This window comes from Dermacentor albipictus, chromosome 2 (assembly GCF_038994185.2).
Source record: "Dermacentor albipictus isolate Rhodes 1998 colony chromosome 2, USDA_Dalb.pri_finalv2, whole genome shotgun sequence".
NCBI lineage: Eukaryota > Metazoa > Arthropoda > Arachnida > Ixodida > Ixodidae > Dermacentor > Dermacentor albipictus.
In genome coordinates this window covers 168,914,581-168,928,361 of record NC_091822.1, presented here as the reverse complement: position 1 = coordinate 168,928,361, position 13,781 = coordinate 168,914,581, and the positions used below count along the sequence as shown (strand labels likewise).

The 13,781-nt window shown below is 52.8% G+C and overlaps 1 protein-coding gene across 1 annotated transcript; it reads right to left on the bottom strand.

Moving 5' to 3' along the window:
- Positions 1 to 584: 584 nt before the first annotated feature.
- On the bottom strand, positions 585 to 8,512 carry LOC135910643 (uncharacterized). Its single transcript, XM_065442659.2, has 3 exons — positions 8,354 to 8,512; positions 2,243 to 6,516; positions 585 to 1,027 (listed from the first exon to the last, which is right to left on the bottom strand). Exons 2-3 carry the CDS (start codon positions 6,502 to 6,504, stop codon positions 898 to 900), a joined length of 4,392 nt encoding a protein of 1,463 aa, XP_065298731.1. The 5' UTR covers positions 6,505 to 6,516; positions 8,354 to 8,512; the 3' UTR covers positions 585 to 897.
- Positions 8,513 to 13,781: the final 5,269 nt, after the last annotated feature.

The following is a 13,781-nucleotide window of genomic DNA, read 5'->3' as shown; positions in this document are numbered from 1 at the left end:
ATAAGCCCCAAAGGGTGTAAATTTTTCTAAGAGTGTAGAGTGTAAAAAAAGTTCACACCCTTTGGGTTGTATTGTGTCCCCAAACGATAATCGTCATCCGTCTTGCCCGCATTACCTTTCTTTAACGCTGCGAGCCCGGTACTTCCTAGTCACGAACCGATTGCGCGTTATCAGCTTGACACAGCATTCTCGACAGGAGTTTTCAAGAGAGGGAATGCTAGCAAGGCAGATGGCGATTATCGTTTGGGGACAAGATAAGGCCTAAAGGGTGTAAAGTTTTTTTTAGAGAGCAGCCCACTGTAGAAAACAGTACGAATGCACAAGGGGTCACCAAGGAGGTCGGCGGGCTGTCTTGCGACCTTCGATACCACTGCGCGGTTACTTCGATACACATGCAAGGCTGCGCAGAAACTGAACAATCGGTGGGACAGTTCTCGCAAAGAGGCCAGAATTATTGAAAATTTGATCCAAGCGCCGAATTAACGATGTTCCACACAACATGCAAAGAGACCCACGGCAACAAATGTGTCGCTCTTAGTAAACCGACGGGTTAAATAAACGAGAAACACCCAAGCAACGGCAGCTTTTACTTCTCGAAGGTCTTCCCAGGTTTTTATTTTACGTGTCGTAGACTGCGACCTGCTTTCTCAATTAGTGCTCCGCGTTTTTTTTTGTTTTTTTCCCTGAAGTCGGGCACATCACTCTTTCTTTCGAGGCCCCAGAGTCGATTGCGGCCAAGCGTCGCCTGTGGGAAGAAGAAACTTCGTCGAAAAGCTTCGAAAGACGAGTCGCCGATTAGACGCCGAGACCGCGTCTACCCGGTGTCGGGTCGAGCCGATGTGTGTGTCGAACCGCGCGGCGGCCAGCGTTTCGGACGGCGTGTCCGCGGCTTGGTGGTCATTCGACGCTGACGCGCTTCTTGCCGAGCGTGTTGATGACAAGGATGATGCTGATGAGGGCCACCAGGGCGACCAGCGCGTACGTCAGCACCTGCTTCTCCTGGGCTGGGATTCGCAGTCGGTACGCCCTGTCGCCATGGGCCACGGAGAGACGTCCAGAACGTTAAACATCATCAGTCATAAAGAGCATAGCATGGGCTTACGTTAAAACGAACTAAGAACCTGTCCCGGCGCACGCGGTATGCAATAGTAAACAATGGAGTACTGGCAACATGCAGTTATGCATCTGAACGATATTTACCTTCCCTAAAGAAGCGTTTGGCGAATTAACACAGTGCCTCCGAAACTGCGCGAAGGAATGGCTGAAAGATAAACCCAGGACTCCACTACAGTACAGAAATGTTACTGCTTGGATGTACAACAACCAACACCTTGGGTGTTGTAAACAAACTACTCGATGGAGCATAGTACATTTTCATTCTACTCTGGAACAAAGAGTGAACTTGGTACACGAACAGCAAAACATTGAGTTTAATACAGTATTGTATGCATCTACACCAACAATGAATTTTTATCAGGATCCCTTTTTGTTGGAGAATTTAAAGTTGGGGCGCCGTCGTCGGGCCGCAAGATGGCACGATGATGATGGATAATTTCTAACGACATCCTACTTGAAACGGGCGGCGAAAATTTTCCCCTAGCGTGCTTGAGTGAACGCAATAGCGCCAAGGGCCCGCCCCGCGTCGAAAAAAAAAGACGAAAAAAAAAGCTGGTGTTGGGGTTGGATGTCGTTTCGCGAAAAATAGTTCCTAACCCCAACCACGCAGGCCGGCCCTCCGCGTGGCGCAGAGGCGTGCCAGTCGAATTCCTCAAAGTAAAATGCATAAGAAAAAATCGCAAAGCACCACCCAAACACAACCTACAGACATGATAGCGTCGGAGTGCAATGTGAATCTACAAGAAATCATATTTCTGTCGCGCGGAAAGCACAAACCCCTTTTCTAGCCTTTCTACCATTCATACAGAGCGACGCGACCCGCTCGGTTCCTTGCAACACCACCGCGGCCAGACGGAGCCCGCCTACGCAGATTCGCAAGAAAGCTACGGTTACCGGAAGGCGTGAAAAGCAGTCGGGCATATTTGAATGCTGTCGGCGTTCCACTCTTAAAGGCGAAGCTTGAGCGTCCTCGAATCTGTTGTAGTCTAATGTTTTACCTATCGCTACTTTTGTGTTTTTGCTCGTCATTACGACTTCTGCTTCCACATTGGAAAAGTTACAACGACGCTGGCTCCATACCTTCCCTGCTTTTCGATTTCCGCCAATAGTTGCGAACGCTTGTTACCGTTTGTAGAAGGCTCTCTTTTTGTCCCCGTGGCAGGAGCTGGTGGGCGTCATGCGGGGCGGACTCGACGAGTCCCGCTCGATGTTGCGCATGACGACGCTCGAGAGCTGCTCTTGGCGCTGTTGCTGTTGCTGTTGCATCATGGTGATCTTGGAGCGGCTTCCGGACAGCCCCGGAGAGAGACGCGAGCCGCCGCACGCGGCAGCAGCAGCAGTCACTCGGCTCGGCTGACCGGTCACCTGCAGCTGGATGGGCAGGATGTACCGAGCCTGCGGGCTCTGCCTGCCACACAGAGGGCTGCCGCGTGACTGCAAGTGCTGCGGCTGCTGCAAGTTGCGGCTCACGGCGGACATCGTGGCGGACCGCCTCGGCGGTCCGTTGATGCTCACGCCGCCTTGGCGGTAGCCGCCTCCCGAGTAGCGTTGCGGGAGACTCTGGCTCAATGAGGACGTGACGCCAGCAGCTGCCGTGCCGTAGCGGGACACCTTGTTCTCTGCCACGAGGCGGCTGCCTTGCGCGTTGCTCAGTCGCTCCAGGGACTGCTGGGACCTGACGGTGTAGCGACCGCTGGTCGAGTACATGTTTCTGTTCTCGTAGCGGGTCGTCTCCTCGTCCCTGCGGAACGGCGACTGTCGGTTCTGAGACCGGCGGGGCTGGAGAATCTGTTGTTGGTACTGCTGCTGTTGCTGCTGTTGCTGCTGCTGCTGCTGTTGTTGCTGCTGCTGAAGCTGCTGAAGCTGGTGGTGGTGCTGTCGAGCGCTCGCGATCATGTTCTGCACCACGGACGCTTGTCCGCTTCGCTGTTTCTCCTGCATGGGTTCCTTCTGGCGGGCGGCGATGATCTGCGGCGCGATCTGCTGCGCAATCTGCTTGGCGATCCGTTCGGCTTCCATGTAGCTGGCGTTGCGGTTGGGACTCTGGTAGCGAGCTTCCCCGGCCGCCTGGAACATGGACGAGACGGACATGGGCGGCTTGCACACCATCCCGCCTTTGTCGCGGCCACCGCGAGCCGATGGAGGTCTCTCTCTGCTCTGGCGCCTCGTCATCTCGAGCGGCGAGGGCGCTCGGTTCTCCGCGCGCGGGCTGAAGCGGGAGCTTTCGGGGCGCTCGTTGTAGATGCGTTCCATCCACACCTTGTTCGACTTGGGCTTGACATCGGCCGGCAGCTCGGGAACGCCGTGCATAGACCGGGCTGTAAGGTTCGTGTCCGACGCCACAACGGTGCAGCGAGTCGATACGTGCATCAAGTCGTCGCCCTGCGGAGCGTACCTACGAGGCGGAAGGCGGGAGTGCGGCCTCGTCGGAGAGGCGTCGGCGTAGGCCCTCGCGGTGCAGCTTATTGCGTCGGGATTCGAAGCCGGGCCGATGATGGACACTTTTGCCTCGCTACTGGCGCTGCACGAGCTGATGCTGTTGGCGGCGGCCCCTTTCCAGCGCCTCGAGCGACGCTGGCCCTGCACGGGAGTTTCGCTCCGTGCTGGCCCTGCACTGCGGCGACTGTGTCCCGGCGAGCGGCTGCGGCTCGTGGTGGAGCTGGTGCGGCCGACCGATATGGTCAGACTACGCGGATAGGCGCCGTCCGAACGGGCGCGCTTCGCCCGCCTCTTGGAGCGCGACCTGTGCTTCGACCTGGATCTGCCGTTTTCCGAGCTGCTCGACGATTCTTGGACTTCCGTGACGTTCTCGTCGTCGGACTGCGTGACGCGGAAAGCTTTGGTCGTTCGCACTCGCTTTCCGTTAATCTGGCGCTCTTGAGTGTTGTACGAGGCCATAATCACGCGCTCTCCTTCGCCGCCGTCGGTGTCGAACGACTTGGCCCCCTTAGCGCCCTTCTTGCCGTCTGTCTGAATACTTCTGTTCGTGGGTTGCTTGCCAGTCTGGATGCTCTTTTCCTCCTTGACGACTTGCGCTCGCTGCGGTATCAGGTAGACAAGCTTGTACGGGGAGTCTGGCCGCGCGACTAGTATCTTGGTGTCTTCGTCACTAATCTTTACCTCCAGGTTCTCGTTCACTATGTTGGCGATATCCTCTTCAATGTTCCTCTTCAGGTCTTCGAAGGGCACGTCCTCGCAGCAAGACTTGAGCTGCGCGCACTCCTCGCACGGCGGCGGTGGCGGCGGGTCGGGGATAGGCGGAGGAGGCGGTGGCTGCTGGGGCATGCACATGGCACCCATCATGAAAGGATTCATCATGCCCGGCGGAAACATGAACGGCATGCCGGCGCCCGGAACGAACGGTGACGTGCCGAATGTCTGCGTGTCCGCCACTCTTTCGGGATTTCGGCTCCTCTGTGTGGTCGCGTCGTCTGTGTCGACCCTTGCTTCGATACTCTTTGAATCCTTCGTTGGCCTTTCCGTCTGCGATGTCGTAGATACCGGGTCATTACGCGCCGTCTGGACAGCGGCTGATTTTTTTCCCGTGTCTTCAGAATCCGTCGTGGTTGACTTTTCAGTCCTGATCTTCACGCGTTGCTCCACGCGGACACTAGAAGCGGTTTGGTTAAGTTCATCTACGTCACAGGGCAGCTCCATTGCGTACTGTTTGGTCCATTTTACGTTGACGTCAGTGTCAGAGGAGCTGACTTCTATATGATCTTTCTGGTTGATGACAATGTTCTGCGGCTGCTGGGCGTAGCCGTACTGCTGAGCTGGCATGGCTTGCATCATGGGCGGCTGCATCATGGGCTGACCCATCTGAGGCATCATAGTGGGTCCCATCTGTTGCATCATGGATTGTCCCATCGGTTGCATCATCGGCTGTCCCATCTGCTGCATCACGGGTGGCGCCATCATTGACTGCATCATCGCTTGTCCCATCATGGGCTGCATCATTGGCTGCATCATTGGTTGACCCATGGGCTGACGATACATCATGGGATTACCTTGGCCACCCTGGTACATCATGTCATCCATGTAAAGAACGTCCTCTGTCTCCTCTTCGTACATGTCCCCTTCGTCGGCGTAGTCGGCGTCGCCTTCATCGACGTACATCATGCGACCTCCGCCGCCGATTACCAGCTCGTCCTGAAACATGACGTCGAAATCTTCCTCTGCCGGGTACACTGGGCGTCGGGGCTTGCGACGCTTCCCACTCGGGTACATAACTCGGCCTTCTTCGGGCTTGTTCACAGCCTCGGTCGCTCTGATTAAGTACGGGTCGTAGTCGTCCTCTTCCACTTCCATGTCTAACATGGGCGGCCTGTACGGACGCCTCGGTCGCGGTCCGTAGATCTTTTCCATGCCGCTGTCGATGACCCGCTGAACACTCTCAGGCATCAGCCAGCAGGTCATGCGAGGCGGCTGCTCCTCCGATGTCGACGACTCTTCGTCCTTAGTGTAGATGGTGGCCGCTATGACCTTCTGGCCGCCTGGCGAAGCTAAGCTGCCGCCTCGAGAACCTGCGATCAGGCCTCCGCCCGGCGCATGCGCTCCCTGTTGCATCGAAGCACGTCCTGGCAACGACTCTCTCGGCCGCGTGGTGGTAGGGGACCCCTGACCCTGTTGCATCGAAGCACGTCCTGGCAACGACTCTCTCGGCCGCGTGGTGGTAGGGGGCCCCTGACCCTGTTGCATCGAAGCACGTCCTGGTAACGATTCTCTCGGCCGCGTGGCGGTAGGGAGCCCCTGACGCTCCCTTAGGAGCTGGTCCCGAGCGTAGCTCTCTTCTTCGCGCATCAATTCTTTCTGCGCGGTCTTACTGAGCTCGTGCAGGCGCGACCGGTGGTCGGTGATGTTGGCCGCCATGTCCGTCTTTGGATAGTTGCCATCCGTGGCGTAAGACGTGCCGGTCGCCTTTCCCGCGGCGATTCTCCCCTGAGAAGGACGCTTCATCGGCGATCCGCCGCCAGCCCCTTGCTCCTTTGGCGGACCAACGTCCATCGCGGGTCCCCTGACGTCGTCGGACATGCGCATGTTCATGTCGGTCTTGATGTTGGTCCCCGACGCGAATTCTGACTCCGCCTTCAGGGTGGTCTGCTCACGCAGCTTTTGGTCCAGTATGTCTGGCTTGTCGAGGTGCTGGCCGATTTTCTGCAGCCGGGCCTCCTCGCGTTGTAGGAGGTTCGTCATCTCGTGCTTGTCGCCGACGGACTCCTCGGCCTTCTTTGGGGGGCCAACATCTTTGCCTAGAATGTCGCGCTGGTAGGCAGCCTCCTCGTCGCGCAAGTTTTCAGATACCTTGGTCGGTCGGTCTGGGACCCCTCCCTTGTTGTCCGTGATGATAGCCGCCATGTCCGTCTTGGGCCCGCCCTCTCGGTTGGCCATGGTGGCTTTGGTCTGAAAAAATGGAGAAGCGTGCACGCAGAGCGGCTCGCAATTAGTATATGTGCGGGAGGAAGGCGTTCACGTCCGTTTAACAAGTCATTCCCCGCAGCAGGCAGCAAACCAAATCATCAGACACGTGCACCTTTCACACATTCAGCACTGTAAGTCAACACATGTGAACACAGATTCAGGCTTATTTTACATTTCCTACGTGCGAAATTTGCGGACTGAGAAGGACTTTATACAGACAGTAGTAAATATGCTAAGGCTTCGGTGCATACAACAGCGAGTATTGAAGAGATGGATATTATTGCTACCTAGCATTTTGTTAAGAAAGAAGACGTTCAGAGGATGATTATACCCCTTATGTACGCATATTTGAAGACGTTTCCACACGATCTGTACAATTTATAGACAACGGTAGGCGGCGCATGCGCGCCTTGGAGTGCTTTATATGCTTCCACGTATAAGCCTAAATTCCCCTGCGAACGTAACGGAACTGCTTTTCCGGAACTGCTGCCAGTGGAGCGCATAAGCGCATATACTATAGTAACTGTACTGACCAAATATGACCACATTATATCGTCACTACGCCATAACTCATCTCTGAGCCTTTCAACCCTCGAGCACCGCAGCAAAACGGCAAGCTTGTACGTACCCCTTTTACAAGTGTTATCACTCGCAGACCGACATCGCGCCTGCGCATCGCACTTCATCCCGCCATGTTCAAAGGCTGTTTATCCTCCACCGGCTCGCGCCGGCGCTCATCTCAACTCCTTCTTCGTTCGTATATACAGCGAAAGACTGGAATCATCTTCCTGCTGCAGCGGTGCGCCCCTCCATTCATTCATCTTTCAAGCCATTCACCGAAAATATAACCTACTAGATATGCACACCCCTCATGTATTTGAGGTATGAATATATGAGTGAATAAGTATGCTGACCGAACATGAGGATTACCCATATGAGACATCGAACAGAGAAAAACCTGGAGTACATATTACAGGAGTACATTCCAGAACGCAAATGGAGCTAAAGATAGAGACATTATGACGTATGTTCCACTTATACCACTAACCAAGCTACTGGCGCAGACGTGTCGGCAGCAGAAGTCACGGATAAGCTTCTAAAGCGTGTACTTTCTTTGGAAACTAACCGCGATTTCTCCATGCCTAAGAGCTTTCGTGGGTCACAGATCCCGAAGATAATGGAGACTAACACAGCGGTAAAAGCCGCACCGTGGTACGGTGTCGCCGTGCGTGGATGCCGTACCACCGTGCGGTACCACCCTGCGCCCCTCTTACCACCAGGAGGGGTAAAGAGGGGCGCGGTAGGAGGGGCGTATGGAATGGCGTTCTCGCATTCTTCCCTCGCGACAGCTAGCCTTTTGAGAAGCTGCCGTTTGAGGCGCAGTGCATATGGTCGAAGCGCCTGCGGCCAGAGGCGGTCGCAAGACAGTGCATGGCGTTCCGAACTGGTCCTGGAGGAACGGGCACTCTATAGGTAACGGTTGGCGCCCGCGTAAGGATAAGGCGCGGTGGCATGGGCAGCGCCACGCAGAACGCACAAATAATGCGACACTGTCGCAAACAACCAGCTCCGTCCAAAGAGCAATTGACGGAACGTGTCGCGATATAGTACGTGCATGATCCGACGTTTATACAGCTGAAAAGCGAGAAGCAGCTGCAGCAGCAGCTGGTCCCTTTCGAGGAGCGCCGCAGTGACCAGCAGGGCCGTTATGGCGACAATGTTGCGACGTCGGCGTGCACCGCCGCGCGATTCGCAGTGGGCGAGGCAAGCGGGCAGAAATAAAGAAGGCGCTCGGCGCGGCCCTCGAGGCGAGACTTACTGTGGTTGCCTACCCCGTCGGAACCATGGCACAAACACAAAAACCCAGAATGGGAGCACTTGCAATCGCGGCCGCCGCTCGAGACGGCACCCTCGAGCGCGAGCTTTCGACGCGCGACAGCCACAGCTTTTTCGTCGTCTGCTCACTGCGAATCACACAGATGGCCACCGTGGTCTCTAATGTCTTTCAAGCCGTACTGTTATTAAAAAAAAGACACCTGCGAGTATACAGTTGCGTCGCGAACTGCCAGTGGCGATAGCCAACCAAATCGAGACGCTGAACGGCTGATCAATTATTTACCGTCCACGCTCGGCCTTTGCAAAAAGAAGTCAGTCATGAGGTTGGAGCAGTGGGTATGAACCAATGTGGTACGAAAGCATGACAGCGACTACAACTGCACGCTTCCCTGTTCGATGATCCGTTGCAGTGGGTGTGTGCCACTGCACCTTCCTGAGCTGATCGCTGCATGGCCGCATGCGAGACCCTGAATGCATTCAGGACATTGACACATACCGCCATATTGTCCTGATCGCAATCTTGTCAGCTCTGATTGGCCCAGAGGGCTGCTACGGCCTCTCTGATTGGCTCAAAAGGCCGCCATTACGGTCGGAGCAGTGGGTATGAACCAACGTGGTACGAAAGCATGACAGCGACTACAACTGCACGCTTCCCTGTTCGATGATCCGTTGCAGTGGGTGTGTGCCACTGCACCTTCCTGAGCTGATCATCGCTGCATGGCCGCATGCGAATCCCTGAATGCTATACATTCAGGACATTGACACATTCTGCCATATCGTCCTGCGCAATCTTGTCAGCTCTGATTGGCCCAGAAGGCTGTTACGGCCTCTCTGATTGGCTCAAAATGCCGCCATTACCAAATTTGACAATATGGTGGTCCACAGTATCGCTCTATGGACGATGTCAAATTCCGCCTTGTCAGCTCAAATTGCCCCGCGGTGATCTCCTAGACGGCTTCTGATTGCCTCAAAATGCCGAATTTGCAGAATCTTGACGATATGGCGAATTTTGACAATGTCCATAACAGTGTATCGCGGAATAGCTCCCAGCGAATAGCGCAAAGCTTGGCTTGTCGAATTGCAAACTAACGACATCGACGCGAACATCGTGCTAGTTTCAGCGAGCTTTTATATACTTCGCCGGTCAGCGGCTACCAGTTCATTTTTGTGAGCACTGATTTCTTTTAGTTTTCCTTTTTCAATATTTATGTTTTTTTAACGCGAACAAACCATTGATTATCCAAGCATTTTGTATCAGCTACGAGGAGAGGAGAGGAGTATCCGTATACTGAGTCCTTCAGGTAAGGAATGTACCTGTATTTATGTTTCACGAATTAATCATATGCTGTTATCTTCGTTTGACTTGTATCGCTGAGATGTGCTTCCTTCTAACATCGCCCCCTGGCTGTATGTCATTAACACTTCTATCGTTTTGTTTGCAGGTGAGACTTGTAGCCCAGGTAACAGCGGAGATAACTGTTGTTTTCCAGCCAGATCTAGTGAGGGCACAGCCACGGCTACGTACGGAAGAGGGCTGGCACTATTTTTCAAGTCGCCTATCCCCCAGTCGCGCTTTCGGCGTTGTCGGCATGCTATTTTATTCTAGATTTAAAAATACAGGAAGGAAGCTTTGCGCTATAAGTTCGCTAGTATAATACGGTGCAAGCTTCACTCACCTTCGTTGACCTGTTGTCCGGCTTCTTTGAAGAGTTGTTTGGAAGGAATTCGCGCTCATGGTACACTGTATTCACCACGCGACGCATATTCTTGCTTGATCACACCTCGGGAATTGATGAGGCAGACAGTCCGAAGTAGGGTTGCTTCCTGTTTCGAAGCCTTTGTGAAAATTACGACATCCGTATAGTTCGCAGTAAAATAAGGGCCAGTATAGCTCCGAGATATTTGAAAGCGTCGTGTCTTCCGACACCCGTCTATTCTGAAAACTGCCGAGTCATTTAGTTAGGATGGGCTCTCCGCAGCAATTAAGCAGCGCGTGTTACGACGGGGTAAGGGAGCCTCAGCTCTAGGCGATTGACCACAACCGCCTGGTGATTGACCACAACCGTCTGGACGCGACGTTGTCCCTATGTCCGTAATTATCCGTCAACTTCGTTCCTGACGCCTTTCAGGCGAGTCCGCCTCCCATATCCTCGTATCCGTCACCCCACTCCCCTTCTTGAAATTATTTTCCGTTACTCATTGTCTCACTCTTTAACGCTCATCGGCTTGTAGAGAGGCGAGGCGGCTCCTAACATTCCTATGCATATTTCTGTTTCTGCACGGACTTCGAGGCCACTCACCTTCCAGCCCTCCCACCTGTTTGTTGTGGAGGCTTCTTAGCTTCCAAGGCCCAGTAGCACCACCCTCGATATATTTTGCCGTGCACAAATCAACGTTCTGTAGGTCTTTCTTTCTTGTCCTGTTTTCATTCTTAACAGCGTGTACAAACTAGCCTAACAGCAAGCTGTTCTCAAGTTTATGAACGTAATGAAAGCCAGATACGAGGAAAAGAAGAAGAAGGAAATAAAAAGAGAGGATGGGGGGGTGTGCTTATGCGTTTCCTAGACAAGCAAGTCGCATTATTTCCGTGCAGCGTGGTCGACGATTCGGTCAAGTATCAGAAATGCGAAGCTCTGTGTGATATCGGGAACGAACAATAGGAAGAACACGGAAGCAATATTCTTTGTAACTTGTTTGAGCAGTAACTAGCGCATATGTAATGCGTTCCTGTACAAAGGGTTGGAGGCCAGAGACCGCTTTCCTTTTTTTAAGTTTTGACTGGTTGCCCGGATGATCTCGTTTTGTTTTCGCAACTTGCCCGGATAACAGCTCTGGCTTTTGGCTGAAGGTCACTTGAAGGTCGCCAACAACGGAAGCCAAAAGCGTTTAATGCTTAAAATACGAAGAACAATTTCTCCACTTATCTACAGCCATGTAAAAGCACCACGAGAGATATAACAAACCAATATATAAATGAAGACGTTGGTCGCACCGTATAGTCATGAATTGCATGTAGAAGGTGTGTTAGGTCTTTACAAAAAGGTGGCTGAAAATGTTTCTTGAGCGAGTAATCAGTGGTGAATAATACGCAGTCGCATCACACGAGAGACCGTTCGTAATGTATACACAACGAAGTGCGATTGGCAAAGCGTCTCGCTGGATGCTTTTCTCGAAGCGTGCCGCATGAGCTCGATGCAGTCAGGCACGTACCCAGGAGGGCGCCCCCCCCAGATATTATTAATTAATAATAATAATTAATTCTTAATTACTTATATAATTAAAAACTTATTAGGAGTGTTTTCCTAATTTTCTGCGCTAGGCGCAGTACGTCTAGAAACGCAGCGCCCTGCGCTACAGGCGGCTGTACGGGACTGGCGGCCACGCATCGTTACGCAACTTTCCATATAACAATACGAGTCAGTTTTGGCACTTAGCTATAGAGCAGTAAACGAGGGATCCAAAAGAACTGTGATTGTTCCGCAAATATATATTTCGCTATAATTCTTCCAGAGCTAAGAAACGCTACTGGAAATCTTTATTACAGCGAAGCTGCATACCTCTACCGTCCCAAGGAAATTTTAATGTCGTTGTTGGCGTGGTAAGCAAAGAACTCCACATACGTGGGCCGATACCGGTGATAGTGTGCCGGGCCGACCCGCGGCGGAGTTGAAGCAGGCGTTAAGCACTCCCCATACCTTGGCCGATCCCGAAGATAGTGCAATGCCGGCCCGACCCGTGGTGGAGGCCCACATTACACAGCTGCGATGGTCATCCTTCTTCGCAGAGTGGAATGGCACTGAGTTTTTTTCTTCAATTTCGCTTGTTTACTTGTTCTTCCAGCGCCTCTTTCCTGCGCAAGTCCATGTGATGTGGTTCCTTGTTTGTCAAGGAGAGGTGTATCACATTGGCGTACCTGTTAGGTACACCTTATTTCATTTCCGTTTTCCAGGTTTACGTTTCTTTATGGCGAATCGTGGGCAATATTTACATTTGTACTAGTAAAGGTACCTTCCCTCATTTACATAAAAAAGTTACCTTGGGTTGCGCCCCCCCCCCCCCCCGCCCGAAAAAAAATCTTGGTACATGCCTGATGCAGATATTCTTTTTCAACAGTAACACGCATTTGTGAACTGATATGCATATTAAAGATGCTTTTTCTCAAGCCTTTTCTTTATTTTTTTTTTCGTGGAACTACAAATGCAACCGAATCCTCCGCCTATTCCGCGGCCGCCTATAGTTGTGACGCCTGGTTCTCGAACCTCGACCGGCGTTACTATTGGGTAGCGTGGCGTCGTCGGCGGGCTGCAGGCGTCCGGTATACCATGGCGACCAGGCAAGGACGAGACGATTTCTAGTGTGAAATTGCACTGTTTATGCAATGGTTGGTAAAGGATAAGAAGAAGAGAATGAATGAATTGAAATCGAAGGCGGGATCTTGCTCACGTCAACGTCACGTGACGTGCACTGAGTCATTTCGGTGCTTGGCGGCTGCTCCCACTTTCCTAAGCGACGTTGCACTTGCTTGCCTCCGCTGGCGGAAACCTGCGGGTAGGGGATCGTAGGCGGCTGACCCTTTCTTCTAGGCGACGTTGGTTCGCGGAAAGGGCCTCTCCTAGAGTCGGTCATTTCGCGGAAAGGGTCTCTCCTAGAGTTGCGCAGTTTGTGAAAAGGGTTCTCCCCTTGGTCACACACACACAAAGGGGCCTGTAAACACTGCGAAGCGCCCGCCAGACCGGCAACCACTAGAGACAACCATAGCAAATTAGGAATCCACCCTCCGTTTCTGTTGAGCAGGGTCTTTGAGCATCCTTTTTGCCCGGGGTGTTACACGTCTACCGTAACACTACGCTGGGGACGCGCCATGGAGAAAGGAATCGAAGTTAGGAGGGAATATCGCGCAACGCAATTGAAGCCAAAGCTGTTGGTTTTAGTGTCCCCCCACCGCAGGCATAGCCATGGCAGGGCAGCTTAACAAGCGCGCACCGGATAAAAAATTATGGCTATGAGCCATTCATTCCAATTTGTGAAGGTGGATAACCAGCGAAGCTGTCTTTTGCCTCTACCAATATGGCCGCTGCGGCTTCACTTGCTCCCTTAGGCGGCTGAAAGCATCGAGTTTCACACAATAATTTATATTGTACGACCAATGAACTGCCACTCCAAAAGGAAATATATATATAACCTCCTTGGCCTACTGCTTGGTCCTGCACGAGTGATTTCGAACTCTTTGATTTGAAGTTGAAAAGTTGCAGAACTGTGAGGCACGTGAAGCTGTAAGTTACGGGTACAAAAAACGAATTTCGCGCCAAGCGTCGCTCGTTGCTCTGCCTAATGTTTTCTCCCATGACAGCGAAAATCGTACTTTTCGTTGGCAACACTGCTCCATATATTCGAAACTACAAAACTACGGT